At 42.7% G+C, this 17,872-nt stretch overlaps 1 protein-coding gene across 2 annotated transcripts in view; it reads left to right on the top strand.

Annotated features, from left to right (window-relative positions):
- The window catches only part of cntn3b (contactin 3b), a 40,828-nt gene extending 32,553 nt beyond the window's left edge, over positions 1 to 8,275 (top strand). For both annotated transcript variants that reach the window (XM_041949808.1, XM_041949802.1), the window contains exons 13-22: positions 183 to 300; positions 1,146 to 1,304; positions 1,441 to 1,590; positions 2,768 to 2,838; positions 3,241 to 3,475; positions 3,901 to 4,010; positions 5,339 to 5,525; positions 7,256 to 7,368; positions 7,469 to 7,634; positions 8,167 to 8,275. In XM_041949808.1, the coding sequence (XP_041805742.1) occupies positions 183 to 300; positions 1,146 to 1,304; positions 1,441 to 1,590; positions 2,768 to 2,838; positions 3,241 to 3,475; positions 3,901 to 4,010; positions 5,339 to 5,525; positions 7,256 to 7,368; positions 7,469 to 7,634; positions 8,167 to 8,258 (1,401 nt within the window). In that variant the 3' untranslated portion in view covers positions 8,259 to 8,275. The remainder of the gene's footprint in view (positions 1 to 182; positions 301 to 1,145; positions 1,305 to 1,440; positions 1,591 to 2,767; positions 2,839 to 3,240; positions 3,476 to 3,900; positions 4,011 to 5,338; positions 5,526 to 7,255; positions 7,369 to 7,468; positions 7,635 to 8,166) is intronic.
- Positions 8,276 to 17,872: the final 9,597 nt, after the last annotated feature.

The raw sequence follows: 17,872 nt of genomic DNA, 5'->3' as shown, positions 1-17,872 counted from the left end.
AGCACATCTGCCATGTCTGTTGTTGGTGTTTGAAGAGATGCAAAAATCAGTGGCCTGCAGACGATGTGATTGTGCAAAGCATTATAAATGTTTCAGACATCCCAGAGCCAAAAACGGAGTGATGAAATAACACAGCAGCTCTTACTTAGCTTTATTTTTTCAACGATCATATTCCATTCCAGAGTATATCAGGGGATCTGATGATTCGCAACATCCAGCTGAACCATGGAGGGAAATATGTCTGCGTTATTGACACTGATGTGGAGAGCCTGTCCGCCTCTGCCATCTTGGTTGTCAAAGGTAAGAGAACCAATTGATTTCAAGAGCTTGCTGAATACCCTAGTATGTTTACTGTAAAATGATGTGGCATTGAAGCATCTGTACAAGTATTCAAGGAGAAAGAAGTTTGACAGAGAAAAATGTGAGGAGTCCCTGAGGCTCCCTGTAAATACACAGTGAAGCAAAGCAAAAAAGGATGCTGCCTCAGTCAGAGTCATGTCAGCGTCTGTTTACATTCGATACATGTTGGTTAAATTTGCAACAATGGCGCGCACACTCACGCTGGTGCGTTTGACTGCAGGCTGAGGATGCTTCGTTGATATGTGCTCGGTGTATCTGGCTCACTGTGTGGGCTTATCTCTGGTGATTTCCATTGGTATTCATGCCCTTAACAAACTGTAATAGCTGTCCCAGGTGCTTTGAGAAGGCAATGTTTATCACAGAAAATGACTATAATTGGCTCATTTACACATCGGCAAAATATCATGGAAAGCATCTGAATAATTGAGCAGTAGTGCAAACAACCAGAACATGGTAAAACCAGAGTGTGTAACAGTCACAAACACCTCCTCCCATTCTTCTTCTCATGGGTGTGTGATCCCTTGTAGTCCCTCTTCCCTTTTTTCATAACTGATCCAATCCAATGTCTCCTTCCACTGCCGGTGTTCAGTAATCACTTCCTGCACATCACACGCGCAGTGAATGAGGAGTCCCTGCATGCACACATCAAGGACGTGGCCTTTAATTAAAGGGAGCGCACTGGCCTTGATATCGAACAAGGTGCAGAAATCTTTATGAGTTTGATGAGGGGAGGCTTCTTGGGATGGATGATCACCTCTGGTTCACCCACTGTCTGATTGATTTAGGTCCGCCAGGTCCTCCAGACAAGGTAGCAGTTGAGGAGATCACAGACAGCACTGCCCAGCTCTCCTGGACTCCTGGAAGGGACAACGGCAGCCCCATCACCGGCTACATCATCCAGGCGCGGACGCCCTTTACTGTGGGCTGGCAGGCTGTTGACACAGGTACCGCGCAACACTCCTCCTGTCCCCATGCAGTATTTATTCAGGTCTTTATGTGGGTTTTTATTTATTAATCATTCAATTTGAGTCCATTTGAAAGGCAGCCTGATTTCCTAAAGAACTCATTTCCGCTTTGCAGTGCCGGAGGTGGTCAACGGTAACATGCTGACAGCCACAGTGGTGGGTCTGAACGCCTGGGTGGAGTACGAGTTCAGGGTGGTGGCCCGCAATACCGTAGGCCTGGGGGAGCCCAGCCCAGCCTCAACCAAGACCAGGACAGAGGATGCCAGTATGTGAAACTAAACACTTCACACACACACACACTTCACAAAATAGTCTTGAAGGATCTGTCTGGATTGTAAAAGTGATGCCAGTCTTCCCTGGACTCCTCACTCTACATTTTAACCAGAGTGTTGAGGTTAAATACTTCTAAAAATGGAGGTTTATTTTAATTTGTAATAATTATGGTAGAGCAACAATTCCGTCACACTACCTTTGAGGTGAAAAAAAAAAACACACTGGCAAGTGTTTGATGGGCTGCTGAAAATAAAAAATGGCCTGACAGCTCTGATGGCACTCAGGACTCAGACTGCATTTTAATTGACTTTTCAAGCTGTGGTGGATGCAAACTTGAGGAGGAAAGTCAAAGAAGCAAAATACAACATACATGAGAGATTTTACGATTTTGGAGAAGTGCTGTGCTTTCCTTGCTTCCTTGCTTTTCGCTTTCCTGGTAATATTTATAGACCAATCTCAGTGCTGAGATTTTAAGCCTGACTTTGAGACATTGTCCTATGTGTGGAGGTCACTCATATAGCTTGTATAACTATATTTTTCATCAAATAGTGGCTTTTTGGATGCCTCTTATTTGGTTAGATAATATTTAAGAGTTACATACTGTATATCACGATGATAATACTAAGGTTTAGTAAGGCGTGTCTGTTTTGATACATAGTCTTCAATTCATGAATACACAGCCAGAAACACTCGTGCTAAAAATCCAGGTTGCCCACAAAGTATTGGGATCTCAGTTCAGCCCTAACAGACAGCCATAGTACATGGGCAGACATAAATGCTGCAAAAACCATTTGCTGACACATTAAATGCGATGCTCCACTTACTAAAGGATACTATAAGGACGTGCACAAATGCTCCTCCATATCCACGGTCGGCTTAGCCCTCACACTGCAGTGCACAGGCAGCTGAGTGGGAATGGGAGTGGAGCGGGATGAGTCGAATGTCATTTGCAAAACACTACAGATCTTGGCTGGGTGTTTATGGAGAGTGACATTTGGGCAATGTCAGTAATTCACTATTTTGTGAAATGTTTGTGTTTGTGGGGTGTAAACTAGCAGACAGTTTCTGCAGCAGGTACCCTTGTCATATGGCTGCAAGTATAGCCGAGGCTTGTCGTCGAGCTTTGTAAACTGTGTTCTAATTGCTCCCCTCTGGGCTTTACCTCTCAGTTCCTGATACAGCTCCAACTGATGTCGGAGGTGGAGGCGGCACAAAGTCTGAATTAGTGATAACATGGGAGGTAAGTCATCTGTCACATTTTACTGTTCTCTCCATGGCCGAGTAATGGTTTTGCTTAATTGTGCAGAATTGAACGGAGCAATTTTATGACCCACATTAGAGCGAGACACCTCTCCTCCGGCACAGCCTCCGAGTGCCATTTCTCCCTCCAAAAGCAGGGACAGAGAGCACTTCCTCTGAAGAGTGTTGAAGAGTTTTGCACTTTAGCCACAATTACATAGCCGTGCAGGGGGGAAAAGATAAGGCAAAGGGTGACTGCACAGTGTTCTGGGCGGTGGCGACAAAGAAAGAGGCTGTGTCTAATCACAGAAGCCCTTGTCGAGGTAGAGCGCGGAGACGGGCCCGTCTGTTTCTTCGTCTGTATGCGTTTTAATATCACTATAGTTTTGTGTTTTGCTCCCAGCCTGTTCCCGAGGAACTGCAGAACGGAGAGGGCTTCGGCTACATCATCGCCTTCAGGCCCGTGGGCACGGTCACGTGGACGCGAGCTGTTATCTCCACGCCCGGCGTGTCGCGCTACGCCTTCCGCAACGACACCATCCCACCCTTCTCGCCTTTTGATGTGAAAGTGGGGGCATACAACAACCGAGGGGAGGGGCCCTTCAGCTCTGTTGGCACCGTGTACTCAGCAGAGGAAGGTACGATGCAGACTTGACAGCCCAGCAGAGAGTGATGCCTAAATAAACTGTAATCTCCGTCCTTACAAATGTGACCTTGAAATAGTAATGATGAAATGATTTTTTTTTTTTTCCCAGTGCTGTTATTTCCCTCCCCTCTCAAGCAGGGGATGTCAACTTGATATTAGTTATCGTGCTGGTAGATTACAGGAAATCCTAGCAGACACTAACCACACCATGCTGTCAGGGAGGTATTCTGTTAATTGAATTTGCTGGGCAGATAGTCTTCCCTTATGTCAGTCACAGATCCCATTAAAGGAGAGCTGGGGAAATAGCTTTTGAGTGAAACTACAGGTCTATCCTGCGCCTTTCCTCTTATTGCTATTAGTGTGTGTGATGGTGTTGGATGAGTCTCTGGGATTCTCACCAGCGCTCTATTTCTGCAGTCCCCAGCGTGGCTCCTAAGAGGGTTAGGACTAGAAGTGTGTCTGCAGTGCAAATTGAAGTGATCTGGGAAGCTCTCCCTGCCATCCCAGAAAGAGTGCTTGGATATGAGGTATGTTACGGTTCTCTATAAAATCATTCTTTCCTTTTTTTTCTCAAATAACATGATAATTGAGCTTTTCCCTGTGGCTTGTTTATCAGCTCATAACCGTCCTTTCATTGCTCTTAAAATGAGTTTTCCCCCTCTTTTTTTTTTACTTATAATATTCTACTACATCTTCTCATGTATCTCCGCAAAGATTGGGTTTTAAGCGTAATAATATCATGAAATGACCTCAACACTGTGGTGCACCAACAGCAAACCCACAAGAGGAAAATAAAATCCCTCATCCTTTCAAGAATGCAAAGAGGGCTTTGCTGTTTTTTTTCTCCCTCGGTGCTCTTTCAATATCTGTCACCTCTGGCCCTCAGCACAAAGCTCTCCAGTTGCCATAGCAGTGGCCACATTGTCCTTTTAGAACTGAGCCCATTTCTCCAAACGCGGCCCTGAAGTGGCTTTAAGCTGCTGAATCTCAATAGGCTGCCAACAGTATGGATCCGGAGCTGCGGACTGCACATATATGGCGCTCAGCCGTTAATTAGATGTTATGATTGCAAATGCAATCCAGTTTTGGTTCAATTTCATCATCATTATTGCTGCTCAAAAGATGACATTACTGTAAACTGAATTCTGGTGCTTATCATGCGCAGCTTTAAGTGATAACACATTTGAAATGAAATAATTTATAGCAGTGATGTCCCCGAGGGCAGACTTCACATTTCAATTAAATTATTTATTGACTTAACTCTGAAGTCACTGAATACCAGGCGCATGAATATTGAAGATGACCCAAAGCAAGCAGCAAATTAGTCCACTTGCTTTATCAAATATCACTTCACCTGTACCTGTAATTGGAGGCTGATAGCCTTAAAGCAAACTGTGCACCTTGTGGAACAGAGCACAGTGCGCTGCTTTGCTGTCGAAAGTGCTGTTTAGCTAGTAGATGTAAAGCATTTTAAAATATTTGCAAGATTTATCCATGACCTCTTCCCTTTTCATGTCCAGTGTGTTTGCACTGAAGTCGGAGCTGAGGTTTTTTTCATGAACTAAACAGGCAGTAATCATGAATTTTCCTTCCTAGGTCAGTTATCATATGACCCACTAATGCCCTCTTTATATGGCCGGGGTGGTTGAGAAGAGGATGTGCATCAGTAATTGAGACTCCACTCGTGAAAAATTTATTATTCATCATTGCTTCCCTCCCTTCTGTTCTGTAATACAAACAGCATTTCAGATTTCATGATGGAATATGAATTTCAATAATGCAGTGAAGCGCACCACTAGAATCAGGCTGTTTGTGCTCATGATTGTGGCTTTTTTGTTTGTTTCCTGCCCAACAGGTCGTGTACTGGGAAGACGACACCAAGCCTGACACTGTTGGCAAAGTGCGCATATCTGGAAACTACACGCTGGTTAACATCACGGGACTGAAAGCTAACACAGTGTACTACCTCTCTGTGGCTGCTTTCAATACAGCTGGCCCCGGGCCACAGTCGGCTCCCATCAACACCACCACAAAGAAACCACGTGAGTGCGTCCCAGAGGGGCATTGAAATCATTTCTAAATGCCTCTCGTTCATGGGCCGCGTCTCTCTCGGATGACGTCGTACCGTCCTCAACATGACAAGCGTAGCATTTCTTCAGCTTCAGTCTGACGAGAGCTTTCCATTTACCTTGGGGGGACAAAAGCAAAAGGAAGGGAAGATAAATCAGTGGGGTGAGGGGAATATAGCGACAGGGACAATTTAGCTTTTTCAAATTGTGAAGTGATGTTAAAGTTAAACTGGATAACTGCTGCACAAGCTAGATTCTTTGACATTTAGGGATTTCACCCGTCAGACATTCTGCAATTTAAGTGAAAAAGTAACCACAGCACGCTCATGCTTCATGACACCATTATTAGGGTCCAGATTTCTTTGGCCATATCTCTTTTTCATTTCCTGTGGCCAGAGATGTGCTGCGAGTGATCACACAGCACTTGACACCACAATTTTACTTGGGAAAATAGTGAGAATTCTACGGCGGCCCTGAATGCTCGATGCACCACAACAACTACAACAACAAAAAAGTGCAAATAAATAAAACACAAGCAAATGAAGAGGATGTCAATCAATCTGAAAGTGTTTAGCGTTCAGAAAACGCTGCACAGTGACCAAACATAACCAAACACATAAAAACATGGTACTTGGTACTCTTGGTACTGGTTATCTGTCCATCCATCTGCACCAGCATACTGGACATCCGTCCATTCCATCCTCGTGAACGTGATATCTCAGGAACTCCTCGAGGGCGTTTCATCACATCTGGCACAAACGTCCACCTGGACTCGAGGCTGGACGGATTAAAATTTGGTAGGCCAAGGTCAACAGGCACTCACAAAACACAGTTTTGGCCATAACTCAAGAGTTCATACGCTAATTCTGACAAGATGTTACACAAAAATGTCTCATGGGATAAAATGAGGTAATGACTTCAAAGGTCAGCTTCACTGTGACATCATAATGTTCTGCAGAAACACTTTTCTGGTCATTATTCAGCATCATAACTCAGGAACAGAAGGGCAGATTGTGACCGTATTTCACATTTGGTCAGATAACTGAAGTGGTGACAATAATCTTTGGTGTCGACCTTGAAACTGTGCTGATTGTAGAGATGAAGATGAAGATGTGTGTGATATACAATTTATAGCTTCTTTGCAGCATCATCCATATTTGAAGCATTGCGGTCCGCCTCAAGCTCATTGGTTCTGCTGATACTGAGTTTCAGGTGATTGTCGTTGCACCATGTGATGAAGCTCTCTGTCGGTCCTCTGTTCTCCTCTGGAAAAATAGTCCTTAAGTGAAGACAGCAGGTTTCTCACTGAGTCTGGACATGGATGTAAATGCAACTTGAGCAGTTGGCGGAGGCGTACAACAGCAATGTGGAAATTGTAGTCTCAGTTTGCCACACTTGTTTGTAAATGCTTGCACATTTTTTGAAAGGGGTGAAAACGTTTTCTTTATTTCCTCTTGTTTCTTCCTCAGTGAGTTGAGCTCTCAGGGCCACCTTAGAATTCACTCTGTCTTAATTAGAGAGGGTGCTGTGCTGCAGCCTCAATTTATTATTCAGACTGATAAGATGAGGGTTTTTCTTATCAAAATTGTTCCAAGTGGAGCTACTATACAAAGCAGTAGCTCCCCTGTAAATTGTTTTATATACATGCACTACTTTAGAAAGCCAAACACAGGCAACACATTTACCTCCGGTTCTTTCTCCAGCTCCAGATCGGGCTCCGCTCAACATACAATGGACCATGATTGGCTCCACACTCACACTGCACTGGGATCCTGTAGTAGCTATGGAGACAGAGTCAAAGGTCACTGGATATTTGGTACGTCCCAATTCACTGCAAAGCTCTGATTTATCTCCAGAATCAAGGATGACGGTTCCAGCATTAGCTCATTTTTCTGCGTCACCCTCTCCTGCCTCAGGTGCTGCTGAAGAGACATCGCTATAATGGCATTAACACTTTGCTGACCAACAAAACGACTGTGGAGCTCAGCCTGTCCGCCAGTGACAACTATCTCATTCAGATCAAGGCCATGAGCGAGGGGGGCGAAGGTGTGGGCAGTGAAGCCATCCACATCCATAAATTAAGTGAGTTTATTGTGGTTGTCTTTCCTTCTTTATATCATTTCCTTTTTCTTTTCCACAGATAAAACCTACGTGAGGATTCAATAATTCAGTGACAACACTTAATTTGCCTTCGTTGCATCCCTTTCCAACCGTGTGCAATAGACTTATTTCAAGTGCGAGAAATGCGACCTTTTTAGAAATGCGTGCGCGGTGTCATCCATCTCTGCCATTGGGTTATTATTCCTTGTTGACTGGCTGCACAGCGCTGCAGCATATAAAGCAGTTCTGTGCTCCCATCCCACTGCTGTGCAAAATTGTGAGTCAGTCAGTCAGTTTGCCGCTCTCCTCTTTGATGTGATACGAACTTTATCTTCTCAGGGTGCTTACGTAGCCTCTCCTGTTGAAAACCAGTAATAATGTAGATATGTAAGAAAAAAATCAGTTGGCTTTTGCTTTATTTAGAGGATAGCACGGCAGAGTGCAGGTTTTCTTCTTTTGATTGGAGGGGTATTTCTGGTTCTTCACGAGCTGCTCTGCTGGTTTTTTGTTGCAGGCATGGGAGCGCGGGGATCAGGAGCGATCCGCCTCAGCCCATTGTACCTCTCTGCAGTCCTCATCAGTGCACTGCTCTGCTCCGTCTGGTGATGTCTAATCAGAGCCCACGGAGCGCCCTCCCTTCCCCGCCATCCCTTCAGACAGCCTGTCCTATGTAAACCCTCCACTGGACTGGCACAAGGCCTGGGCCTCAGTGGCAGGGCTGGGAAAGACTGGAAAGGACTGGACTCCGCCGAACTCTTAAAGGGACCATGCCACTTTCTTTTAAAGGACCATCGCATAGAGACTCGATGATTTGCATGCATGATATCTTTCAGTATTTCTTCCAGCGTCGTAAGTGCCACCATGCTCTAGGTTTCATTTTAGAAGTTATGATGTCTACATGACTTATCTTCTTAGTATCTCTGGAGATACTACTGCCTTAAAACCCATTTACACGTACAGTCCATACCAAAGTAGGTGACAGAAGCTGCTTGCTTTATGGTTTCTTTAATTCTATATACAAATCTTTTGCAAAAAAGTGTAATCACAAGAATTTTTCTTCTCAAGGTCAGCTTCTAAGCAGGTGATTGGCCATGGGTTGCATCAATTTTTTATTATCACAAGAGTAAATAAACTAAATCAGTTCCATTGATAGAACATTAACTTATATCTACAATTATCGCAGTTTTTTGCAGCTTTTGCCAAATGAAACATCCATTGCAGGCTTAAAGGTTTTCCCAGGCTTTGTCAGATATATGAAAGATACACAGCAAATTGATCAACTGTGCCTCAAACCCACTTATCTCTGTGTACTGAAATAATATTCGGTCTGTCCGAGAGCCACCGGCTCCTGAGCTTAAGGCCTGTCTACAATGCGCTGATAGATCCTGGCATTTGCCCTCTATCTCATGCTCCTCTAAATAATAAATGCCGATCACTCTCTGCATTCTCACTCTAGCAAAAAAGCTGGGATTGCAGAGAACAGAGACGTGTGGTGTTACTAAGTCAAGCAGATCCCATGTGTACTGTTCCTCCTCTACATTTAGACGACCTGTGTTCTAGATACGTATATCATATCGCAGAACATGTACCATCTACACCCCAGATGACCAGCTGGCCCAGTGCACAATGGACTACGGGATAACAGTGCCTTCACTAGAGCTCACTCAGTTTTTCCTTTCCTCTTTCTTTCCTTCTCAGATAGCCTAGGAGAGAGTTTCATGTCGCAGGAGAGGCATTGTTTGCTTTTCTTTCCGAAGAAATTAGCGAGGAAGGACAGGAAACTCAGAATGTAGAGGAAGCCCATTATTGGAAAGGGTATGTTGATTAAATTTTCATTGAGACAAGTACACCGGGACAAAAAAGGTTGGAAGCTTTAGAAAAGCCGCAATGGATTGAGATATATGTCGGAAATTTTGGTTTGAGTATTTATGGTCTGTGGTATAATAAATGTATGACTCCATCCGTGGCATAATTTATGGGCTATTAAGGCATCAGAATAATTGATGCCAATACCACGGTGAGAGAGCCCCGACTGGAAATGGAGCGAAAGGCACGGCTGTCATTTTACCCCCATCCCATTACCATCTATTGGACACATACCAGACTGAACAGTAACAAAAGAACATTGCTGCTCTGCTGAGGGAGCTACTTTTCACGCCCTTTTATCACACGGATGAGTCTGTCAAAAGCCACCCAAGTAAGAGCTGAGGTGTCATTACTGGGGTCCTGACAATGTTCATGTGGACGTGGAAGGATACAGTCAACTGAACTGCTACACATTACTGTGCCTTTGCTGAACATGGGGCTGTGTAGGTCATTAGCTCAGAGGCTGTCGTTGTCTGCATTTTGCACTCTCTACTCCCCCCACCCCCACCCCAAAGTCGAATGAAAGCACAAGGAATTGATGCAAGGTGACTGGATGTCCTCACTTAGCCGTCTGAACAGGTGTGCAGACCCCAGAGGCCTCGTAAAAAGTCCAAACGGCCGACATAATCAGGCTGTCCTATCTGCTCCTTGACTGGTTTCATAAAGCGCTGTGCTCGTTGATTAGACTGCTGCAGACCAGTCAATGGGATATTGATTTTCCTGCCCCATTATTACGGCTGTCACAATTCAGCTGCTTGATTGACTGATGGCTCCTTTCTCATTGCACTCGTTCTGTTGTGTTACAGTCGGTGATGTTTCAGATGTCCTCCACTACTTTGCTCCCTATCTGACAACGTCAAAGGCATTCTTTTTCTGCCGTGTTTCGGTTTGCTTTTATTAGACATCTCACTGTATTTGCTCAGTTTTTTCACATATTTTACAAGTATTTTGTAGTGTAGTGGTAGATTGTGACTTTGAATTGGAGTAGTGATCTGAAATTGACTGGCTGCTTGATTCTTTTGAGCTACGTGTCGAACGCAACCACTGCTAAGCTGTCCTGCTCCAGCAGTAGTGCTACTGCATCTTTAGCACCGTCACACCAGCATTTACAACGGTAAAGTTTCTTGGCAAAATTGATGTGCTGTGATCAGCGGATTGACTCGTGGGGCTGTAAATTTTCTGCGTGGAGTTCAACTTCGGTGAAATTTTTTGTGCCGTTGAGCAAACACAAACCGTCCTGACATACCTTTGAGGGAACCATAGAATCCAAAATGGAGGACGCTAACGTAGCTTATTTGCTGTGTTGCACAATCCGCTTTCATTCAACCCTCCTCTGTTTGAGTATACTCTGCTTCACAAAGGAGGTATGGCTTTTAGACCAGTTTTGATGGTACAAATATATTTTGAATCAACTGTGTGAACTTAATGTTCTGTTTTTTACGGACTTATGATCTTGCTAACCGACAGTGAGCTTGGTTAGCTAGCGTGGACTGACTAGAACTAGCATTTTCCCACTGTCTAGCGTGTTTAGCCGTTAGCTCGACAGCTTCAGTAGTTCACGAACTTGCCCTGTGAGTATCCACTGTGTCACCGAGCCTCTAGCAAAGCCTGTTTCACTAAGACGTGCAGACGAATACCACTTTCTGGTGTGACCCGGCCTCAAGCCAGCTTGTGTGTGCAAATACGTGATCCAAGTGTTAATATTTCCGTTAATATCGAAATAAGGTAACCTCATCGCCAGGTGGCAGACTCGTAGGTTACTAATTTGCAGTGCTTAAATGTGTGGCAGTTTCAGTTTTCTTATTATTGGGCTACATAGTTGTAATTCAGCCTAATGTTTCTCTGCTCATGTTGACATAAAAACACAAAACTATTGTTTCTGGCCTTGTGCTTTAGTAAACACTACAACGTACAATCTAAAGGAAGCTGAAAGAAGCGATCCGAGCCACAGGCTGGAATGGTTGAAACGTATTGATCTCAGAACAACATATCTGTTTATATCCATAAGGTCAGTTTGTTTAGATTGGTTTCTGTGGTTGTTGTTGCTAGAACGGAGTGTACCTGGTGCAGTGTAAATAGCTTCCATATATTTTTTAAACATGGCCATCAAAGACAACCTTATTGCTTTTATATAGTGTGTTCTCCGACCTTAATACTGGTGTATTAATCAATGATCTCTGTGAGATACTGACATGTAGAATGGCATTTTCATATTGAAAAGTAACTGTTTTGTCTTGTATACTAAAATTGTGCATGTTAATCATTGTTTGTGAATTTGTGTTGGATTTTTTCTAAAACTATAACTTAATAAAAATGTTTATTCCAGCCATCGGGCTGTTCGCCTGCTTCTGCCTAACTCATAAACACACCAACACTGTCTTCCATTAAAAAAGGATCTAAATCCCAGTGGCCCAAGTTCAGTTAATGTTGGTTACTTGAGTAATGGCAAATTTGTTAGAGAATCTGCTCCTTTAAACCTCAGCATCAGCTACCGCCGGTCTGCATTATTAGCCAGTGTTAAGCTCTTGCCTTTTACTTGGGCCCTAGTCTAGTTTTAAGAGTTTGATTCATTTTGTTTTTCTCACATTTTCTCACAAATATACACAATATTTCTAAATTAAGTTGTGTTTAATCTCAATTACCACAAACCGACTGACACATGGAAAACCTTGGGCCAGGAAGTGTTATTCCAGCTAGGATGGCTGGTTAGTTTCTGCATCTCTGGGCAGAGTTTGCTGTGTGCACTGTGCTTAATGGGAATTTGAAGGAAACAACATAGACAACATAGTTGGTTGGTTAACAAGGCCCTTTTTAACCGACCAACCAACCCCCCTCCAGCAATATTTCCTGTGGGTCCTCCAATCTGACCATGGTGACTGATACTTTTGAAATAATCATTACAATATTACTGCAGATATCAGTATCAGTACATATTGCAATATGTCAATTGTAAGCCTAATCACATAGTAAATAATCAAATTTATGCATAAAGCAATGGACTGTGATACATAGTTATGCATTTTATGAGACAAAATTCTGGTGTAAAGTTTTTTTAAAAAACACCTTGTTTGGACAACAGAAATGCACAAATAATGAAATTCTAAGATAATATTATCAAAATATGAAAACATTTTATTTCTAAAACATAAAGTGAATAATAATCCAGTCATAATCTGAACTCAAGTAAAGTCAAATCAGACTCAAGATTGAGCCACTGAAGCTGGAGACCAGACCAGGTCCAAAGGGCATCAAGACTTGGACCTACTCAGGACTAAATTTGCTCCACAACTATTTTATCAAACATAATGATGTTGGAGTTTCTTAAGAATGCATGGAGATAGGGATCTTTTTGCAAGAACTCCGTTCCCCTACAAGCGTCCCATTATGCATAGAAATTTAGCATACCTTCATACACAGTAATTTGCATACATGCTTGAGCATGACAACATACAGGATTTTCTTCAGGGTGAAACCCTTTATAGTGTTTACGGTTCTGGGTAGAAATTACACCTGACATCAACAACAGGACCCATTTCAAGATCAGATTAGATCTACAGACCCTGCCTTTGAATCATTCTTAATTGCCAGGGCTTTGCGGGTATCAAGTGAAATCCAATGTGTAATCGAGATGCATTAAACAGAATGGTGACACCATAGCAATGCTTGATTGAGCTGAAGGTGCCTCCTTCCATAATCCGAGGCGTGAACAGCTGAAACCCGCTGCTTGTGGGATTCACACATCAATAGTGAGCAGGCTTTTTTAGTCACTGAGATCTAAACAGGATTACTTTATGCCGCAGCAGTTTGTAGAGCAAAGGACTGTTTCAGAATATAATCACCCGATTCATCAAAGCGCAGCTTTGCACTGCCTTCTCCGCTGTGCATTTTACCCATCATTAGCCCCACACAGGCACAGTATCTATGAAGAATAGATGTTTCTTTATTTCTGACCAGAGGTCGTCTCGAAGTAATACACAATCCATGTGATTTGAACTCGTGCTTATGTGTCAGAAAAGGTTGCTGATTTGCTTTCACCCTTTGCTGACCTTCTTGTTCGGTTTTTACAGAAGAGATGCACTCTATTATGCATGCAAATGAACACTGAATGTCCCGATGTAATGAGAAATAAATGAAAGCTTCTCTTCAGTGGACCACTGCTGGTGCTCTTGTGGTCTATTCTCGTTTTGAAAAGTGATATTTCCTTCAGTGTGGGATTTTTTTTATTAGATTATTTTTTTAAATATGGTGACAAGCCCAACAGGAGGGCTGCTTCACAAGTTTCACAAATACTCATGTCAAAGGATTTCAGAATACCACAGTAAATACTTGCAGGGCTCGTTTGTTTTTTCCTCTAAATGTAGCAACAGTAATTGCAAGTATTGCATTTATTAGAATTGAGATATACATTAATAAGTGAAGGCCACTTCATCCTTTCTTATTTATTCCTAATGCAGCATGTGTATCAGGGTCGTCCGATAAATTAAAAAGGTCTGGTCTTTTCACACAAATAACCACAAAGTTCAATATTAATGCGTATTTGTATGTTACCTCAGCACTTTATTTTCTCCAGAAATGTGTCATGTTTCATAAAATATCAAAAGAGAATGACCTTACTCTTACTTATGCAATTGCTGCTTTATTTAATAGGTTTAGAAAGATTGAATTTTAACGAGTGGAACAATGTATATGCAATCATTCTTGACATAAAATCCATCACACTTCCTCTTACAGAAAACAAGAAAAAACAGGAAGCAAAGATATATTTAATTCAAATATTATGTTTTGGGAAATACATTTATTCACTTACTTGCCAAGAGTTAGATGATCAGTCATGAGATAAAATACTACAGCCAGAAGGTGGTTATCTTAGCCTAGCTTAGCATAAATGCAGGAAGCAGAGGCAAAAAAAATACTGCTGCATTTGTCAATAGTACACTGAGTGAATGAAGATGCCATCAAATTCAAACAATTAAAATCTGTTGCAAACTCTGCATGTTTTTGAAGCCTGTTTCTTGGGATCAGGTCTTATCTTATCACAAGGTTGCTGTTGCACCATGTGTCACATAATTAAAAGAAGTAAGCGATACTGAGCATTTCATAAATTAAAGAAGGAAATGTCAAGTTCATCACACAGTGCACAACAGATGATTTTAAGGGAAATAATTAGCTTAGTGTATTTTTAATGCATCGGTTCGTCAGGAGCTGTCATGATAAGGTGGCACATGATCTTTGTTGAGTCAAAAAGGCCATTAAAATATAAGATTATGAATTAAAAAGTGATATGTTTATCTTCAGGCAACATCCACTAGACATGTGGTACAGATGGAGGGTTCTGCCACAGTGAGTAGACTATTCATGGATTTCTTTTCGACAGCAGTACTGCTCCTTACCTTTGTCACTGTGCATTATAGATGCTCCATCAGTGTTCACTAATTAGGAGGGCGCTTTCTTTTACAGAGGAGGGAAGGGACACAAGAGGGAGGTTTGGAAATTAATCACTTAGGTTTATTAATGAGGGGGTATCTGCCCTGTGTGGCCAGAGAACAATATGAGAAGGAGCGATCAGCAGCGAGCTCCATCCATCACTGTGGAAACTGCATGGAGACACCAGCGGAGCAAAGCTTTTAAAGGCAATCTTTAATGTGGGCACAAGTGAAGAAAAGAAAATCATCTCAAATAACATGTAATTACTAAGACCTCAAATATGAATGTTTGCTATTGTTCAAAAGAAAAATTCAGTTTAAGTGGACCTGGATGACTAAAGAGCGGCTGAATGTTATTCTGGTGCTATTTTCACCTCCACTGACAGAGATATTTAGCATTCAGTCTTCAAAATCTACTGTTACTGAACTACTGGATACATCCAAGAGCTTCACAGTTCACACTAAGCCTGCAGGGACAGGCGACATATTCTTTTTTTATGTCATGGCAGGGGATTTTTCTACTGTAAGTCAATTTGTGAAATCAAATAAATTCATTTTGGACGAATTCTGGTTGACTCCAGCCTCTCCTGTCGGTTTCATCAGCACAGAATCATTAGGTTGGACTTCGTGGTGCACAGGGCCTGAGCTTGCACAGATTGTCTTCCCACGACAATGCTGTCACATCAGCAACGACGTAAAGAAAGAGTGATCCATTCTCAGTATGTGAGCTACACCTGACACTGGTAAAAATAAAATTTGCCTGTGGTTTGTGACATTGTGCATTGCAGCTTAGGCTATAAGTTGCACTGGCTTCCTCTTTTATAAAGACTGTGTGCAGCCATGCTAGCAGCTCTGTGAGCCTGTACTTATAGCACAGCTGTGCTTTGATTTAAATGCTAACATCAGCACGCTGTCATGCTTACACTGACCATGTTAACATGCTGATATTTAGCAGGCAATGTTTACCATGTTCCACAAATTAGTTTAGCCTGTTATCTTGCATTTGCCAACCAGCACTGAACACACGCTAACAGCAGGCGATAGCAGCCTGCTGGAGGCACAACAGCCGAGGAAAAGTCACCAAAATCATGACGGCAAGAATTCCATCTAATATTTGAGAAGAAAGGACAAAAGTGGTGGAGAACATTGCTACCCCCAGAAGCACTGCACTAGCACGGCTAAAAATAGTGAAAAACCTCAACCATGTCCCTGGGTGTTAAAGCCCAAGCGAAATTAACACAGCTTTTGTTGAACCGTTGCCATTATCTATTTGTATGTAGGTTATTCTTTAGAGGAAATGAAAATGTAAATTGTTATGCAGTTCAAGGAAAATATGGAGATGGTGGACTAAATGAAGAAAATGGAAAATGAATTGAATCCAGATGAAGGACAGGAATAGTGTTGTGGTGATATATAACACATGGTGAGCAAGGAGAAATGAAACGTATGGTTTCCGTCTTCGTTTGGTTTAGGGAACAGAGTGGCACCACGTGAAATGTAGAAGAAATCTTTCTGTCCTGCGGACATTCACAGCACCAGAGAGGAAAACAGTCTGGGAATATTCTCAGTGAATGTGGTAAGAGCTGTCAAACTTAGATTTGTTTTACATTTGATGAATGGCTCACATATAAAATTTTAATGTAACCATAAGTGGTAAAGTCTTGATTGTAAAAAAAAAAAAAAAAAAAAAAAAAAAGATGGGACAAGGTCCTCCCTTCCAGTCCAGTGAGGTCAAGGGAACCTCATGTGGGAGCTTTGACTCACAGGGGGCTCCGGCCAAACCACCTCATCCAGCTCCCAGATCTCCCGAGCACTGGAGGATGAATTCGAGGCTCCTTCCAGGAGGCAGCTGGTCAGGCATGGAGGGCCAGGAGACAGTGGCTGTGCGCTGGTGGTTTCTGCGGGTGACTTCATAACCACTGGCAAGTCTTTCCGTCCAAGAGGCAGCCGGTCAGGCACACAGGCCCACCTCAGAGGAGAACTAGGCCATTGCTTTCTGTCGTACAAACCAGTGATTTCAGATGACTGCTGGAAGCTCTACAATACTGATGTGGTAAAAGCAGAGGGTAAAAGTGGAACAAATATTATAACGTTTGCTGTGTTGTAGAGATCAAGACTGATTAAAATGCACCAGAAGAAGACGGTTTGTCAATACTGGTCTTTCTCAGCTTTTTCTAGCAGCCAGGGTCAGGCTAGACAGGCAGGTTTTTAACTGAAAAGCTTCCACTTCGAATACCAGACCAGCTGGGAAAATCTGAGCTGGGAAAGTGGACGGGGAATGTGTTTTTTCCTCCCTCAACGACCGCCATCGAGCTACCCTCCATATAGGCACTTAACCCCCATTTGCCCTTGCAGCTCTGCTCGGTGGTCAACGGCAGAGGAGTGTGACTGTGTTTGGCAGCTCCTGGCTGTGGATGCAACCGAGTGAGTGGGAAGCCTGGCATCTGCCGTCTTGACATAGATAAGGGTTAGCAAATTAGAAAAACAAGGTTAGCATGTGCTCTGAATGCTAACAGCAGTTTATTTTCAAAGGGCGACCTAGATCAGATTTTCAAGCTCAGAATGTGACCACACAAGGATGTTAAAGGGATGAAAAGCAGCCTCTGTAACCTTCTTCTGTGAATCCTTGAATGTGCAGCAATTTCAAGAAAGCTAACATTTGACCTCAGTTTTAACTTCAGAGGCTAACTTCACTTTATTACACATTGGCTCTTCAGATTGAACGTTTTTTGACCTGGAAACCAGTTGACAAAACACTCTTATCGCATGGCAGTGATGTACACATAGCCTTGAATCATATCAGAAAGAAAAAACTGTTCATCCACATCACGTCACATCTGTATTAAAGCAGAGCTGTGCAAATTATACACATTAAAGTCTGTTTAGAGCTCTGGAGTTCTACAGCTGCGTGTGTGGAAAAGGTTGCATGAG

The sequence above is a fragment of the Chelmon rostratus genome, chromosome 2, assembly GCF_017976325.1.
Source record: "Chelmon rostratus isolate fCheRos1 chromosome 2, fCheRos1.pri, whole genome shotgun sequence".
Lineage (NCBI taxonomy): Eukaryota > Metazoa > Chordata > Actinopteri > Chaetodontiformes > Chaetodontidae > Chelmon > Chelmon rostratus.
Note: the sequence above shows the minus strand (reverse complement) of the source record. Positions and strands in the feature narration are given on the sequence as shown.